Below are 17,891 nucleotides of genomic sequence, written 5' to 3' on the forward strand. Positions count from 1 at the left end.
AAAACATGTACAGTTAACCAATTTCCTACTGAAAATAAAAAATAGGACTCTTTGATTGCTGGCAAACTTATGATTTTAACAAAGCTCATGGAAGCTTTATCAATACAGGACAGAATCCATGGAGGCAGAATTTGACATTATCTAGTATTATAAACTTGAAAATCAGTAAGCAGTTTTACCTCTTATCAGAGATGCTTGAGTCCAAAGCATTATATAGGTTAATTTTCCATTCATCCTGTAGTTTAAGATCTGCATTACTGAAGATTCCCATTAGGATACTGGACCCCATATAGTCAACACGTGCTTCAGTAGAACCCATGGTAATCTGAATTTTATGATTGGGCTGTTGGTTTGGGTGCTCAGAAATATGAGCTACAATAGAAGGAAAGCAGCACAGAAACACAGCATTAAAAGTAAGAAGATTTGTTTTTCTAGTAATATCACCCTAATGCAATCCTCATGATACAGGGAGACTGAGAAAACACTGGTTTCTTCCTTATGCACTGGGAGACCCAGAACAATGAGACTCTTTCCAAACGACTTATCCATTTCCTAGACTGTAAGTGCTCAGAAAACTCTAGGAAGAGCTGAAATGTCAAATCTTTTTGGTTGCCATCTGTCCAGACAGCTGAAGGAGGCTAAAGGATTGCACACCTCATTAGTATAATTTTAGGGCAACACTAATTCCAAAGCCACCCGCAATTAGGCAGCTACTCCTTTAGTTCAAAATGTTTTTCATAGTGAGAAGACACAAATAAGAATGCAAAGTTGTAATATGCTGCTAAGTTTACAAAAAAGGAGAACTGTTTTAGCTTTACAGGACTGTTGTTCAGAGCATATACCAGTATCAGGCAGCTTTCCAACTTACCCACCATCTCCAGGGTGTTAACATCTATGGTACCACCAACAACTCCTCCTCTAGAGTCCAGCTGTGATCTTCCCAAACCAACAGACATGCTAATTTCCCGATCTCTGCTACTGCCCACAGACAAACGACCTTGACTTTTCAAACCACTGGTGGTCCACCTAGAACAGAAGTAAAAATAAACAGTTTTCCAGAAAGCAGACAACAATTTTCTCTGTCAAAAGAAAAATGGAATATGATCTTCTGCAAAGAAGTAAATAACGTGGATTGAGCATGTGCATCTTCATGATTAAGCACCTACCAGCACTCACAAGGGGTTGCTTCACCTTTCAAAACTGAAAAAGTTAGGGATTTAAAGTCAGAGAACAACAGGCTCTTGGTGGTCAGTGGTGATTATTTATTTATTTATTTGTGTGTGTGTGTCTCCTTAAAACAACACTATCTGCTAAATCACACTTATATCTTGTTTTATACTCACGTCGTATTGCCCATTACGTTGCTCATATTCATTTGGACATTTAATTGCTTCAGGTTCATAGCAAATACAACCAGTGTTTCCCATGGTGTTCCTTGTGGGCTTCCAGCTTTATTTGATTTATTAAATGGAGTTGATGTTTTTGAGAGTGCATCTAAATAAGAAAGTAAGCAAAACTTAAGTCACAAAAAGTGGCAGAATATAAACATTGAAAGATATTACAAAAAAAGAGACAAATACCACACTTAAGAGGCACCACAAGACTACAAGTAAGGATAAGTGAGAACTTGAGGATCTGTATTACACATAGAAATGAAAGTCAGAGAAATTAAAGTATTTTACATATTTAGTTTTACTAGTAACCTTAAGAGAAAAGATTTTAAATTTGCCATCAGGCATGCAAGAGTATGTTTTTCACTCTTTGTTTTTTTTTTTTTTTTTTAAAGAAATTATTAGTATTAGAATATTCATGTGGTGCCTGTTAGTACAGTGTCAACTTAGAATTTCAAGAATTAGGGTTCTCACTCTTCTCACAAAAATCTAAAGACACTCTTAAAAGACTGTGCAAAATTTCCTTTGAACAAGCCATTCTATCAGTCTTATATTGTTTTTTCAGCTGCTTTACCTTAAAAACTAATATCTTCCCTTCTAAATAGAAAAAAAATAAATCTGTCATCCCTTCTCACAGACATTTTTCCTAGAATACAATAACCACTGTACTTCTAAATCTCCTGTCTCTAATTCCATAAACATTCCCAGCAGCCAATGGTACACTGCAGTAAGACACAAGATCTGTAGTAAAAGAAATTAAAAGTTACTTCATTTCTTATATAAAAACCTTATTAGGCCTTTCTGGTTATTGCTTGGATGAGAAGAGAGGGCAAAGATGACAATACAATCAAACTAAGCTGGAAAACTCTTCTAATAATGATGATAACTTCTGCCCTAGTAAAAGAAATAGCAAATGTATCAAATCATAACGCAGTTTCTCAGAGTATTGTCATCTGTTTCAGACATTTTCCTTGCTTTTTTTTTTTTCCAGACTTTTCACTCCCAGGCACAGTAGAAAAGAGTATCGCTATTTTCTGTGCTGTAGTAACAATATCTTTTTATTTCAACTAATGAAAATACTTGAAAAACAAAACAAAAAACAAAAAAAAAAATATAGTCTACTAACCTCTTTGGGGCACTGAAGAATCAGACACACTCCTGGATCTTGTAACAGCTGGAGACTTTAAGTTATGAGCTGCTGTCCCTGGTGACATGCTACTGTTTGCATTATGTTCATTAAAAACATTAGGTGACTGTGCCATGTGTGTAAATGAAGCAGACTGGCAGGGTTGCTCCCACGTCCTACAGTACGCTTTCCGTGATGATTCGGGAGAAAGATGTTGGCTGACTCCTTCAATTGAATCTGGTGTTCCAGGACCTGATGCTACTGGAAAAAAAAAAAAAAAGGAAAAAAAAGGAGTATGTGAATGGCAACAAAATCGTTTTGTTTTTCTTGAACAATATCCTCCCACATACTAAGTAGCGTTTGCAGAATTTCAAAAAAAGCTTCATTTATCATAACTAAAGCTTAGTTGATGTTTATTAGCTCTAAATTCAATTATTACTTTGAAACTCTCAATTTTTTTTATTTCTAGAATCTTTTAATTAAATTTACTGGAGTGCATACAGAGCGAGTTACAATACATTTCTATTTCTACATTTGTATCTTGTCACATATGTAATAGTAAGCATGTAATATATACTTATACACTTCCTAACCTCTTGCACAAGAGGGCTTTCTGTGATAGGTAGCAGTATCCTACCTGGCAGATTTATGGTTTGATCACCCAGGAAAAGCCGTCTAGCAATGCTCCTCCTGTACCACGCTCTTGGGAAGGCTAAAATCTCACTGAGTCGACGCATATCGTATTTAAAAGATGCAGATCCTATGTCACAGACAGCTGAAAAATAAGGCATGCATACAAGACTGTAAAATCTCATTAGCAACAGGTTTTGGTAACCACATCTAATTAATTAATGGGTCTGCAAAATCATCGAATGTCTCTCCACCCCAGCAGTACAGCCTGTGCTGTAATGAAAAACAGTTACTAAAACCTGCAGTTTTCTTGAGGCATTGTGATATATCCTAGTACAACATTAGATACACACAGATTTCTTAAGCAGAAGATGAAGCCTCTGAATATAAATGTGGTTAGGAACTACTTGTGTTGCACCTGCCTCTGAGACTCCACATCTGAAGGCTTTAATAGCAGATTAATCACAACTGTAACGCTGTGTCTGACCACTAAGGATCCTGTGTGCAGTGGGGAAAAATAAAATCATGACAACTTCAAGGTTCTTTTGAATATTTAGGCATTCGGGTCTCACTGCAGCTCTGTAGGCACTAGGGGGCAAGGTGGTGACATTTCACTGCTGGCAAATGAACAGAGACTGCAGAACTACATAACCACATTGACATGTGGCACTGCAGTCAGAATTAAGGTAACCACACACGGCAAACGTTAGAGTAAAACAAAATCATGAAGAAGGCAGCTTGTGATTCAGGAGATTGACTTTGCTGTCATATTTAACGTGCATGGCGTATTATCTCTGTAATACTACATTTAATTGCATTATAGAGTTCACTTTGATTTTTCTGAATGGGAAAGTAGTTTGAATATTTCTAATTCTCATAAAGGAAAAAAAAAAAAGATGAGCATCTGTAAAAGATTTTGACTTATTCAGGTAACAAAACAGTGCTCTGAAATACCTGCTTCTAAAGAGGGGACTATCGAAACGGGAGGTTAGGGGTTAGCAGATGAGGACCAATGGAAAACCAACTCTGGGAATCAATCTAGCATTAAGTTCAGTTACGTTATAGAATGTATGAAGAGATGAATCAACTACAAATCCAAAGCCCAGCTAACGAGGTACCGTGACAAAAGTTAACTCCATCCTAACCAGAGCCAGTACAATCTCAAAATTTTCAAGAGTCATTTATAGTCACTTGCGCTGCTATCAACAATGTGCTTGAGCAAGTCCATTTGTTTACATTTAGTGAATCAGGGAGATAAAAAAGCTGCATCTGCAAATAGGTATTCCAAGTACACAGTTTAAATAATGCATCAATCCCTTCTTCCTTCGAAACTAACAACAACTTCCCTAATATCTACAAAGGCTGCTGAGCTTTGAGTATATAATTGGAACAGCAGTTCTCTAAGTAACTAAAGACAGGGATTAGAATGAAAAAAAAAAAAAAAAAAAAAAAGATTTACCAGAGATGTTTATCAAAGTTGTATCTATCTTGCTTGCAGCTTTGCTTGCAGACTGACTCTCAAAAAACGAGGAGCCTCCTGAACGCCTTATTCGTGACAGGCTGACTTTCACAAACTCAAGGTTAATGCTCAAGGAATCCTTCCGACCAGTGACCGAAGTTGGTTCCTCATCCACATTCCCTAGAAATAGAGAGAGTTTAATCTTCCAAACACTTCCACACCTTGGTTTGGCTTGGCTTTCCCAACTCATTCTATGTTCACAAAGCAAAAATTTGTTCTGTACCTAAGGCTCCTGACCCAGGAGTTAAAACAGTAACAGCAGTCTTCTGTTTTCCAGCTCCATACGGATGGAACACATAAAGGGAAAAGTCAGACATGCAGGCAGTAAAGCTCAGGCCTGAAGAGCTGCTGCTAGAAGTGGTCAAGTCTGACTGGCTGCTGCTATGGCGTGTTCTGCCAAGAGGACTGCCTAGTCCAGGTGATGAACCTGAAGGCAAAATGTTTTGAGAAGTCAGTTTTAATATGAAACCATCTTCAAACATGAAATAATATTAATAACAAGAATACATACTGAACAGATGAAATGCATATCAAATTACCCCTTGTAGCAGCAATGTAGCTTAAATATTCTGTGTAGGGCATTTTATAATAAATGTTTAACCAGGGGAAGAAAAACTCCAATATACAGAATATGTGCAATCTTCTACAAAAGATAAAGAACTGACATAATATGAAGCAATCTTACTGAAGGCATTGCATAAGATAAACGTAGTGAGAAGAAATAGTAAAAATAAATGTAGTTCATATGAATAAGCTCTATAAAAGCATATATTTTGTTCCAATTTTACACAAAACACTGCTTAATTATGCTACAAGCTGCGTATATGATAATCATTCATGTAGATTTTACCTGGTGCTCCAGATTTACCAACTGAATTCTTTGAGCTGCTCTGCGGAGTACTGCCACCAACGGACACATTTTCTGATGGGTACATTGTACCTAAAGTTTCCAGTTCTCCTCGGTTTGAAGAGAAAACAAGATCCAGTGAAGGCAACTTCAGCATACATTCAACTCTTGATACTGGCAAACAACTGAACTTGATTTGAGAGGGCTAAAACACAGAAAGAAAATAAAGCATTCAATGAACATACATAAAACACTAACACTATCCCAATGTTGGCTTTTAAATGTATATGCATCTAAAAATCTAAGAAAATTACAACCTCTTCACACTTGTTCTATAATTAGCAGGGTAACTCCATACCAGTTCATAAAGATACATTAATTTAGGGAATCCCTCCAAAGCCGGAAGTATTACTTGGAAACAGTTAAGAAAAGAAGTACAGAAATCTTGCATGCAGATGACATGAACTCTCTTCCTCCTGCCCAAGTCAATTCACAGTTTCGTGCATCTTATACAAGAACTACACAGAATCAACTGGCTCTTCAGCTTGGCTAGACGAGATTGCAAAAAAATGTTGAGGATTAGCTACAGACTGTTGTACTTCATTTCACAGGCATAAAAAAAACAAACATTTTTTAGAGTATGTTATTCAACTTGGGAACATAATCAAATCTGTACCATGAGAAAATGTTTCTGCAGGTGCACCTTTCTCTCTGACACAAAAAAGGCCAGACATATCCAATATGAAGCAGTACGAATATGTATGCAGATGAGAGCTGCACATTCCTGTATTTCCACACTACCCCACAAACTGAGAAAAGCTCTAATTATTATTATTATTTTGTAATGATACCCCATAAATAATGAATGCAAATAATCGTTACGAATAATATTTTCAAAAATGCATTTTCAAAACAGACAAGGCAGAAGTAACAAAGTATAGAATTTTTATCATTTCTCAAAATGACTGATTTCTGTTGGTTCCATTGTCCATGGACTGAAAGATGTCAGAACTTCTGCTTAAACAAGTTTTATTTGCTATCATACCAGACATCAGTATCTCAAAATGGGCACTTGAAAGTATCTTTTTATTTTTAGAAACCATACTTGGTAGCATAGACTGTTTCAAATATAGTGATTGAAATCACTTTTTCTGAAAGTTAGAACCTCACCTGAACCCGTACATAAACCACCACATCTACAGGGAAGGACGAATATGCTGACGTTGATGATGATACTAATGATGTTGTGGACTCTTCTAATTGGTCTTGTATATCAAATTGTCCCATGTCTTCATCCTGTGAGCTAACAGCTTTTAAGAAGCACAAGAACTCATTAGAAAGTGGAATTTAAAGAAGATGCAGGTCAGTGCCACCAGAAGACAAAAAAAAGAAAAGCATACTAGAATACAAAGATGCAATTTACCTGTGTAATTCCTTTCAATTGGTGTAATTGGAATGGTTTCAAGAGCTTTCTCTAGGAAATCCAGTAAGCATGGGCTAATCACCATTTCCTCTGGCAGTGACTGAAGTGCAACCCATGCATACAGTTTAGCAGTTTTCACTCCACCACTTCCTTTTCCTTTGGCTGCAACATTTAAAAGATAAATTTGTCTAATAACAACACCATAACAATACCATTGAATACCATTCAACTGTAATTGGTAAGTATAAGATAATTCACAACTAACAGCTGCATGCCCTAATTTTCTGTAATGGTATCTCAAAAGGCATACATCTCATCATTTAGAAAAATATAAACCATAAATGTTGTGCTAAGAAAAGTATGTTAAAGTAACTATTAGTTTGGCATGCTTGATTGTAGTTGCATTGTGCTTGCTTCTCACAAAGCACTATTACATCATTTTCATCACTTTGCTTTTTTTTTTTTAATTAAAAAAAAAACAAATTAGCCACACAATTCTGCTCTTAACTGGAAGTAACTGAAAATGATGAGGAATTGGAAAAGTGAAAGAGATTGGGAAGAATATCAGCTAAGACAAAAAAAAACAAACCAACAATAATTAGACAATAAAAAAACCAACAAATTAAAACTGTAAATGGCATGTCCTACTATGTTAATACAAAGAATAACTGAAGATTTAAAAGAGCGTTTTTAAAAGCCTGGAGATAGAAAATGAATAGTAAAATGTAAATGAAAAAAATGTTGTCTTCTAATTTTTGTAAAAGAGTAGCACTTGGATCCATGCTCATCATGAGAATAGCTATGCTGTCCAGTCCCTCTAACTACTTAGATTGTTCTTTCTTGCTCTAATGGTAGACCACAGACAGTAAGAGAAGGGGTTTCCATTCAATGTGAAAATTAATAATAATAAATAATACTCTTGAGAATCTGCTTTATTAGAGGATTGGACTAGATGGTCTCCAGAGCTCCCTTTCCAACCTCTATGATTCTGTGATACTAAAACAAATCAAAACTAATAAATATTTATAAAAATGTAATATAGAGAGAAGCAAGTGAATTGCAACTTCTATTGGGCCCTACTGGACAACATTCATACATCTTTGTACAGGTGTGATGTCCAGAAGTCCTCCCAGATGTAGAGGTCACAGATGTAAGAACAACATGATTCAGTAATTGGACACAATATGGTAGAAATTAAAATGCAAAGACTGGAAAGAGAATTGGTAAATAAAAAACAAAACTGAAGAAAAGCAATATAAAGGAAGACTGTACAAAATACTGTCATCATAAAGAAAATGCACATTTACAAGAGCTAATGGCTGAACAGCATAGGTAACTGAAAAAGGTGATACATTTTCATGTTCTCTCTCAGCATCTCAGCTGCTCTTACATTAAGCAAACAAACAACTCTCTTCAGCTACTAATTTTTCCTACTCAACAGATTTTTACCAAGTCTTTGTTTCCTTTTTAAACTGATGTTCAAATGCTGAAGGAGAGAACAGTATATGTCTCAGAAGTTGGAGGTGCAATCTACATACCTCTAGATCTGACATGATTTTGCAATGGGCTCGTGCCTGAGAACATGAATCATTTGAGATAAGACAACCTAAGTCAGGTTCTTCCAAATCATGGCTATTTAAGGGACTGCAACAGCTGAAAACATTGGTATTTTCATTAATACAAATACTACTTTCTGGAACTGGGTATTCCACATAGTACTGACAACACTTTAAATTCCAGAAAGCAGTATTTACACATTGCTTGCTTGGCAAAAAATACTGAAAAGTTTCAAGAATTCTTCAAATGATGTAATGTATGGAAGCAGGGATTCATCTGAGATGTATAAAATTATTACAAAGAACAAAGTAATCAGCACTCACTTTTTAGTTTTGCTTTCCAGTACTAAGCTTCAGTTTGTTAAAAGAAAACTGGGAGAAGGCAGTCATAGCCTATCACTGTGATATGGCGTCTATGGCAAATATTACTGAGACTGGTTTGTCAACAAATTTCTAAAAATTCAGCTTTATGAACCACATTCAGGTATCTGCAGATAAAGTCAAGATTTGATAAATATAATTTTTCAACTAATAAGCAGGCAGATCTAAAGCTGGTAGATTAAATGAAGGAAAAAATATATCCATGATAGTTTTAGAAGGTTCTTGTCTATAAGTACCTGATGGAATGGGTGGGGGTTGGGGAGGAAGTAAGGTGTTAGTCTTGCTGTGGATAGTGCTAGATAAAAGAGATGTGGCAGTATCTTTCATACCATACAGTTTGGACTCTTTGGAAAGGGTTCTTGGCAAAGATGATCCTCGAGAAGTATTTGGCGATTCAGTCTTTAAAGTCTTAGAGTTGTAGTGTAACTGAAAGAAAAAAAGATTAATTTGCTTCATAAAATTGGCTCAATTTCTGTACAGAAGTTTTGTATCAGTCCTTCCATTCTAATTTTTTTAATGTACTATTTACAAAAGTCGTAAGACACGTTACATTCCAATTTGTATTCTACGATACAGCCAATGCACAGAAAGATCTGAAATCTTTGTCCAAACGAACAAACTCACACATGTAAATTATAAAACAAAACAGAGAAATTATAAAACAAAACAGAGAAAATTAACTATTTAAAAATAATTAACTGTTCAAAAATAATGCTTAATGCTTGCTCATCTTCTCTGTAACACCTTCTAATTCCTGTGTCACCAGCTATTTCTTCCTGCCCACGCAGCTTTTTTCTGTATTACTGCATGGTGAAAATATTTAACCATTAGATATCTGCATTTATAAAACTGCATTTTAAAAAAATCAGAGCATTCCAACGTAATATATGTGAAATAATACACTACCAATGAAAGTACAGAGTATAATAAAAGCTGTAGATAATATATATTAATTTCTAACTTCAGACTAAAAGCCACAGGCAGGACCTGAAGTGTAACTTATCTCTGAAGATAGCCTGGAATACAAAGCACTGGAGAAACATACAAAGCATTGCCACATGAAGACTAGAAAAAACAGGCTACTTCAACTGAAGAGCATTTGATTCATACATTTAAAAGGACATACAGTAGGAATTCCTTGTCACAGAAAAAAATATCAAGAAAAATGTCCAATTTCAGCTTTCAGTATAGCATTACAGGAATCGTTATTCCTGTGTTAGCAGTATCTACACAACTGAAAAGATTTCCATGAGGTGCTATGCATATATAAACTCGCTTATAACACAAAAACAGATGTGCTTTGAAATCATATTTGAGCAGAGAAAAAGAGTATTTTCATGCTTAGTTATACATTGCTTTTACCTTTACATCCACCCCAGGAATATAAAAAACTGTTGTTTCCACTTCACTAGATTTTGTTTGTAGAGATGATGGCACTTTCTTGCCAGCTAGTAAGTGACTGGTAGATGCATAATTCGTCTGGAATTTCTTCTTTTTTGAAGGAGACTCTCGATCCAAGCTTCTGGAACTCCGATCATAACTCCTAAAATAAATATACTGCATGCTATTATACAAACTTAATACTTGTATTAAACAGAATGTATTTTCTGATTAGAAAAAAAAAAGAACATATCAAAAGCAAATGTGTAGCATCAATTATATAAGGAAGCCTATCAACATCTGCTTCCTTCTTTAATTTCTGTGATCTCTACTCTTCTGTCTGCCCGCTCTTTTTATCATTTTTGTTATACAATTATTTCAAGCAGTATAATCTACAAAATTGTTAAAATGGAGAAAATTTTCAAATAAATTAAAGACATCCAATGCTCTTTACTTTTATAGTTAACTTCACCTATATTACCCAACATTATCTAAGAACAGCTCTTGATGTAGAGGGCATGCTTACCAATTCTACATTTCTGCTGTAAAACCTGTCTTCATATAAGTTCATATGAGATTATTTTTCCTTGTGTACCATAGGAAAAAAAATGTTGTGGGAGGAAAAACACCAACCTGCTTTCTAATTGCTAACCTCTGATGCATACCTCTCAGTGAAAAAAATAATTTCTCAGTTGACTCTATTTCTCAGAATTAAATCACATAAATTAATTTCTTAATGCCATGTCATTACAAGTTAATTATGCTGACAAGTAACGAATTTCTTAAAATTCATGATACTGCTAATATCCTGCCAAAGTTAATATCCTGTGAAAGAAATGTAATGCTGCCACTCAATACTCAGCCATATACAAATGAAAAGTAGCAGGAAAATTTAAAATCATGATCGGAAGCAAAGCTCCCACATCAGCTTAGATGGTAAAACAAAAAATCCACTTAACTAAGCAAAGCAACATGAGAATGTTAATATGCTTTTACACTCAGGAAACAATAGCAGCATGCAGAATAATAAGGAAATACTACAGTAGTCCAGCATTAGTCAAATCATTGAGTTGATTTGTTAAGTTGTCATGGTATTTCTTTGAAGGCAGAAATAAAAAAAAGAATCCATGCATTTTGAAATCCTACAGAAGATAAAATATGATTTAAAAAGAAATAAAATAATAAACAGAAGAGAGGCATATGCTGACTTTGTTCTCCATAAAGCAATTGCACAACACATCTCTTACCTTCTTAAACTAATGTCATCGTGTTCTTGCTGAAGTGTTGTGGGGTGCAGTACACATTTTCCACAATCGATTTCAACCCTGATATCAAGTTCAAAGTCAATATTTCTCTCAGTGGTTGTACCAGTCATACTTCTGTTTGCAGGTGTTGTTGGCCAGCGCTCAGTGAAGAGTTGGTGGACAGCAGCAAAGCCTGTTGCTTTCTTGCGAGATGTACTCCTGCACCAACATAATAATAGGTTAGATAATTGCACAGCATTTAATTGAACAGACAGTAGGAGAGATTCTTAGACATTAATAAATCCACTCTATGGACGTATATAATCCTGGAAAAGACAAAGTTATGCCAAATTTTAACATCTGTCATCTGTTCCCACTAAAACCTATGCTGTGCCTCAAAACATCTCACTTTAGATTTTATTCTGTTCTCAGCCCTGAAATTTCTAAGAGCTACATCTTTATAAAAAGCAGCTACCTTTTCTGTTCAGAATTCCTCCTTCCCTAACAATGACCTTTTCATGAACACAATTCCTGACTCTTCCACATAAATGCTTAAGGAGAAATTCAGTCTTTCACCAATAACAGATTTTCACAGAATCACCGAATGTCCCAAGTTGGAAGGGACCCACAAGGATCATCCAGACTCCACGCAGGATCACCCAAATTCAAAACCACTGTCTGAATGCTACTTGAACTCTGGCAGGGTTGAGGCCATGACCACTGCCCTGGGGAGCCTGTTCTATGCCCAAAACCCTCCTGGTGAAGAACCTTTGCCCTGGGCCCTGTTGCTGTCACCAGAAAGCAGAAGTCAGTGCTGCCCCTTCACTCCCTGTGAGGCCACCATGAGGCCTCCCCTTAGCCACTCTGCACGTCTTGTCCTTCCCCATCTTCATAGCTCCTCTTTGGACACTCTCTAATAGTTTTCTATCCTCCTCATATTCTATTTCTCCAAAACAATATTTGTAGACTTAAAATCAATATTTCAAATGCACTTTCTTTATTTTTGTCTTCTTTCTTGGGACTATTACTTACGGTGGTTTCCTATAAAAATACGTTCGCTCTCGTTCATGATCATCTTCCTTCTCGGAGTCTTCACTGCTTGATGATAAGCTGTCGTCCCGACGTCCTTCTTCAGGCTGGAAGGGAATGCCAGGTGAGAAGACTGCTGGAGTTTTAGGTGAACCAAATACTGAGCATGAGCCTTCACTAGGAGATGAGTAATGGGAGGGACCATCAATAATTACAGACAAAAGGTCCATTTCTGTCTCCTCTGGAAACTGATTGTAAAAAGAAAAAAATACATATTAAATAGATAGATATATCTCAATCAAGAATCATTAGATAGCTCTGGAAAAAAAAGATCAAGAGTGTTATGAGAAACTTGCAATCCCAAGCTCTTCATAGTACAGCCATATGAGGTACAGAAATCACAAGGTGGATTATGAAAAAGAAAGAAGTGAAAGGTTGGTATGGAGACACTTGCCATTACCTGTTGATTGAGCTCAATCTGTTAGCTAAAGATTTATCATGCTCTGATCAATTCATTCAATCAGAAGGAACGGAAATATTTCATACAAGTTTTAAAATATTTTGAGAGAAAAGAGCAAAAGCAAAAATTGTCATGAACCTTGTAAAGGGGTGAAGTAGCCAGAAGCATTAATGAGGTGTGCATGCAGAATGCTAACACAGAATGTACAGTCTTGTTTTGCAATTCTAGGCTGAGACCTCGGACAACATGTTGGACAAGCGACTAAACATGAAATAAACTCCAGGCTGCATTTCTGAAAAGGGCCACTGATTTCTCCCATACAGCACACTGCAAGAACTGCAAACTCCAACGAGATCTGTGCTGAAATTAAGAACTGGCATTATAAGAATGCAGGGGGATGGAGTGGGAGGAATGTTCAAAAATCTAAGAGTTTGAAATATGTGATAAAATTTTGCTACACCAACAAAACCTAACTGGGCTTTTGTATATATACACACATACGTGTATGTACATATTTTGTATTTTATATAGCCTACTGCTTTTATGAAACAGAAAAAAAAAAAAAAAGGCAAGATAATGAAGATATTTAAATGTACAAAACATATTTTTGTTTCATTTCCTCTTCCCCCTCAGAAATAAGGATTTATTCCCAGAAGGGTGAGGTGAGTTGGAAAGTAGATAAGGGTATGTTACTATAACTAGATTTCATTTTTTTTTTTGTGCATGTGTGTGTATGTTTATTTAAAATAAATAATTTAAAAAACTAAAACAAACTAACCAAAAACCAAATCTTTGCTATTACCCTTCAACATGTTTACTTTTTTTTTTTCAAAGCATTTTTTAAAAATTGCCTGCGTACTAGGTTTTGAAAGATACGTTTGTTGGAAAACATCTCTCTGCACTAAATACAGGATTTCCAACAGGAAGAATAAGCAGACATCCTCCTACCCAGCAATTACTTCATACTGATGTTGACACCTATAATCTTGGAACAAAACATAACAGATGAGGACAATTGCACACACTGAGGTCCTCTTCTTAAAGCACATTCTTAAGTCCAAAGTTAGGTCACTTCACACCAGCCTTGATCAGACTTCACAAGGATATGAACAAACTTCCAGTAAATAATTTTTAAAAGGCTATTTAAAACTTAGTTTTAGGACTACAGAAAAACATACCCGGGGAGTTCATTAACAGCTTATCACATTCTTCAGTTTACTTTACATATTCCAATGTAAATATTTTTAGGTTTTATATACATTCTGTTTAGCTGCATGCTAAAGAGATGGAATAGTGAAAAGCAGCTCCCTGAGAGAAGAATTAGTTATCTGGCAAAGACTGTTTCTTCTGAGAAATACCTGAAAATACCCTTCCCCTGGACAGCTGGATTGTTGTGCAATCCCCAAAACTGTTTTATTCAACTTAATTAGAAATGAAAAAGAAAAATTAAAATTAAAACAATTACAGTAACCTCAACCTGAAAAAAACAACAGGAACATTTTTAAAACGACAAAACACAGTGACTAAAAAAAAAAAACACAAACCAAAATCAGTTTCAAACACACAAAATGATAGATCCATAGGGCTACAGCAAACTTACTAATGTCCATTTCTAAAAGTCTAATGGTGTATACAGACAAGATGATGTTTGTGATTTTTGCACACATCAAAAGAACTATATTATTAAGTGAGCCTAAAAAAAAAAAAGAAAACAACACACCAAAATAATTCTAATATTATACTCAATTAATTTCTATGTTAGGAACTCAAAATATATCTATCTTATGTCAGAACAAACCTGCGTTCCAAACATTGATAATTTGAGTTACACAAATGAAACCTATCAGCAACTCAGGTCTGCCTAGGCAAACCCATCTTGTGAACTTGTGACCAAATGGTATGGGACATAAGATGCTAAAGAATATAAAGTAATTCTTACAGAATCCTGTATGTTGAAAGTTACTCTTGGCCCAGGAGATGCAGCATCTAACCGGATATCTGGGAGATCTTCACTGTCTCCTAGTCGAGAACTATAAACAAAAACAACACATAACTTTTATTTTTTATTACATGATTTTGTGTTCATACAAATATTTAACTACACAAATAGAATTTAATACAGACGTGCAATCAGTACTTAAGATTTTGATACGTATGCAAGTATTGGATCATAACAGGGGCACTTAGAGTACACGGAAAGGAAAATCAAGGGGAGAAGAGAAGGAAGTTGCACATTACTAGACTGCACAGTAGTCTATCACTAAACATTCTTTGCTTTATTTATTTAAATTCTTCTATCTTAAGCCAACATGCAGCCCTTTTCAGAAGCAGATGACTGAGAGACAATTAGAAATCAAAACAATTTACACTATGCCTACTATCCTTTTATGCAAGTTTCTTGTATGTCTTAAAAGCAGGATTCTATAAAAATCCTGGAGTTTTTGTGTGTGTAAGAAAAAAATTTCTCACTTGACATGCTATTAGGTCTACCAAAAACATAAGTTTGATAAAAGACAAAAAATTACTTTTTGGCATAGATATGTCCATCTTCCAAAATGATTATGAAAGCATGTGTAAAGCAAAAGTGTGTCACTGAATTTGTCCACAGGGATAAAACAGTACCCTAATGACATTCATCAATGCCTGCTGAGTGTTTACAGGGACCAAGCAGTAGATATGAGCACAGTGAGTGGATCACCTCCTCTGATGCAGACTGTTACAAGCATGGTATGCAGGCTTATGTTCATTGCTGGTAAAAATGCATAGCTAATGATGGTGTGCTGAAAAAAAAGCGTTTTGTAGCTGAGCTTTTGCTCTAACAAACAGCGTTACTGTGCTCTTTGTATCAGCTGTAATTTCTGGGGAAAAAATTAGGAGGCATTACTTTTGCCGCAACTTTTGCAGATGCAGCCCTAGGCTACTCCTTTTCACTCAGTGAGGCCCAAGCAAGCCACGTGAGATACCCATGGTTTACGGAGACCAGGCAATGGATGCGAGCACAGTGAAGAGGTGGGTGGTGCACTTCAGGAGACGCGATGTAAAAGACAAGCCATGTTCTGGATAGCCACGCACATCCGTCATACCACTAAATGAAGAGTATCTTAGTCAGCTCACCTACACAAACTGGGATAACGACCAAGGAACTGTGTATGGAGCTAAGTATTGGCTTGAATACAATGCAAATGATAGTGGCAACATTGGAGTACTGTGAAGTTTGCACTAGGTCGTTCCCACGAATGCTAACACAGGAACAGAAAGAATACTATATATAAGTTTGTCAGGGCTTAATGAACCAATACAAGACTGAATGTGACAGTTTCCTTGATCACATCATTACAGATGACAAGACATGGTGTCAGCACTATGAGTCAGGGTCAAAACAGCAGTCCATGGAGTGGCAACGTGATTTCCTAACTGAAGAAAAAGTTTTGATGCATCCCTCAGCAGGTAAAGCGATGTACACTGACTTTTGGGATAGGAAAGAGGTGATCCTTCCAGATTTCCCAGAATCCAGACAAACCATCAACACTGACTGCTACACTGCAACACTGACTAAACTTAAGTCTCAAACTTCCAGAGTCAGGCCAGAGAAGAAGACAACCTTTCTCTTGAAACACATGAATGCCAGGCCCCATACAAGTTTGAAGACCATGGAGTACATTGTCAGTCTTGGCTGGACTGTCCTACCACATCCACCCTACTGCCTGCAGTTGCGCCTTCTGACTTCCATCTGTTTGGGCCAATGAAAGATGGACTGCATGGGCAAAATCTGATGCCATCATAGCAACTGTTGAACAGTGGGGTCACCTCCACTGGTGCACTTTTTTTTTTTTCTTCTTTAATGAGTGCAGTATGCAGGCTCTAATGCATAGTTAATGATAGTGACTGTGTTGAAAAGTAGTGCTTTGGAGCTGAGAATTTGCTCTATCAAATAGTGTTACTGTGCTTTTTGTAGCTGGTAAATAAATAGTAGGCATTACTTAGATGTCTAAGAAGAAGCGTAACAGCCCAAGTCCAGTGTTTCTTCTTTACATATGCTGTTGTTACCATCACCATTTACCTTGTTCTGTCCATTCTCTTCAGAGGTGGTCTTCCTGATGCTGAAATACTCTTTGATCGGCTGTAGCTAGGTTTGTAGCTGAGACCCCATTTGTCTTTCAAGGAAGCAGCCTAAACCAAAAAGAATATTTAAATACAACACTGAGGCTATAGAGAGAAAGAAACTTAGGAAAGCTGAAGTCTTGCTTCACACAGATGAGCCGGTAAAAAAAAGATACTTATGTACTACAGGAATGAAAATGCATCTCTTTATCAGCATTTGCCAGCACCTTCATCTTTACCTCTGGATAAACATTCACACTTGCTGGAATTTGTAGTGTCCTGTTGCTAAAAGCTAATAATCCAAACACTCTGAAACATATCCTTCCTACATTTCACTATTACAACAGAGGAAAATGAGCTAGAAGACAGAGCTGCACACAATAGTAATATATTACTTCCTCATGAATGAAGCATTGTACTTGAAGCTCATGCACTAGTGCACGCTGAAAATAATGTTTTGTCAGTTTTATTACCAGGTTCTGGGATAACAGCCATATGCTCATGGATTAGCTGCAAGACTTGTGTGTGTGTGTGTCCAGTTTCTTCTGCTCTCTCTTTAGTAGCTTGTTTTTATTTTTACTTCAGTTACTTTTAGAAACACGCAGTTTATGTATACAGAGAACAAAATTATAGAGAATACATATGACAAATGTAAAGAAATACAGTGGGTATCTATTGTTTGCCCAGGCAGTTAACATGCTGGCATCTGGCATTCTTCAGTCCAGTTAAGAATCATTATAAAATCCTCCACAAAGAGTGAACTACATCCTCATACACACATTTTCTGACATGTATTTCTGATCT

General features: G+C 36.2%; 1 protein-coding gene across 12 annotated transcripts in view; it reads right to left on the reverse strand.

The window, feature by feature from the left end:
- Nucleotides 1–17,891, reverse strand: part of BLTP1 (bridge-like lipid transfer protein family member 1) — a 109,238-nt gene that overhangs the window by 5,607 nt on the left and 85,740 nt on the right. For 5 of the 12 annotated variants that reach the window (XM_048941263.1, XM_048941260.1, XM_048941261.1 and 2 more), the window contains 17 exons: nucleotides 17,047–17,156; nucleotides 14,926–15,016; nucleotides 14,345–14,407; nucleotides 12,530–12,774; nucleotides 11,501–11,716; nucleotides 10,236–10,416; nucleotides 9,110–9,299; nucleotides 6,937–7,098; nucleotides 6,684–6,823; nucleotides 5,517–5,718; nucleotides 4,890–5,093; nucleotides 4,607–4,786; nucleotides 3,155–3,292; nucleotides 2,518–2,778; nucleotides 1,344–1,494; nucleotides 869–1,026; nucleotides 180–372 (listed from right to left, as the gene is read on the reverse strand). In XM_048941263.1, coding sequence (XP_048797220.1) covers nucleotides 180–372; nucleotides 869–1,026; nucleotides 1,344–1,494; nucleotides 2,518–2,778; nucleotides 3,155–3,292; nucleotides 4,607–4,786; nucleotides 4,890–5,093; nucleotides 5,517–5,718; nucleotides 6,684–6,823; nucleotides 6,937–7,098; nucleotides 9,110–9,299; nucleotides 10,236–10,416; nucleotides 11,501–11,716; nucleotides 12,530–12,774; nucleotides 14,345–14,407; nucleotides 14,926–15,016; nucleotides 17,047–17,156 — 2,885 coding nt within the window. Of the gene's footprint in view, nucleotides 1–179; nucleotides 373–868; nucleotides 1,027–1,343; nucleotides 1,495–2,517; nucleotides 2,779–3,154; nucleotides 3,293–4,606; nucleotides 4,787–4,889; nucleotides 5,094–5,516; nucleotides 5,719–6,683; nucleotides 6,824–6,936; nucleotides 7,099–8,064; nucleotides 8,981–9,109; nucleotides 9,300–10,235; nucleotides 10,417–11,500; nucleotides 11,717–12,529; nucleotides 12,775–14,344; nucleotides 14,408–14,925; nucleotides 15,017–17,046; nucleotides 17,157–17,891 lie in introns of those variants that run through there. The other 7 variants (XM_048941265.1, XM_048941264.1, XM_048941259.1 and 4 more) reach the window with 7 other exon arrangements.

This window comes from Lagopus muta, chromosome 4 (genome assembly GCF_023343835.1).
Source record: "Lagopus muta isolate bLagMut1 chromosome 4, bLagMut1 primary, whole genome shotgun sequence".
NCBI lineage: Eukaryota > Metazoa > Chordata > Aves > Galliformes > Phasianidae > Lagopus > Lagopus muta.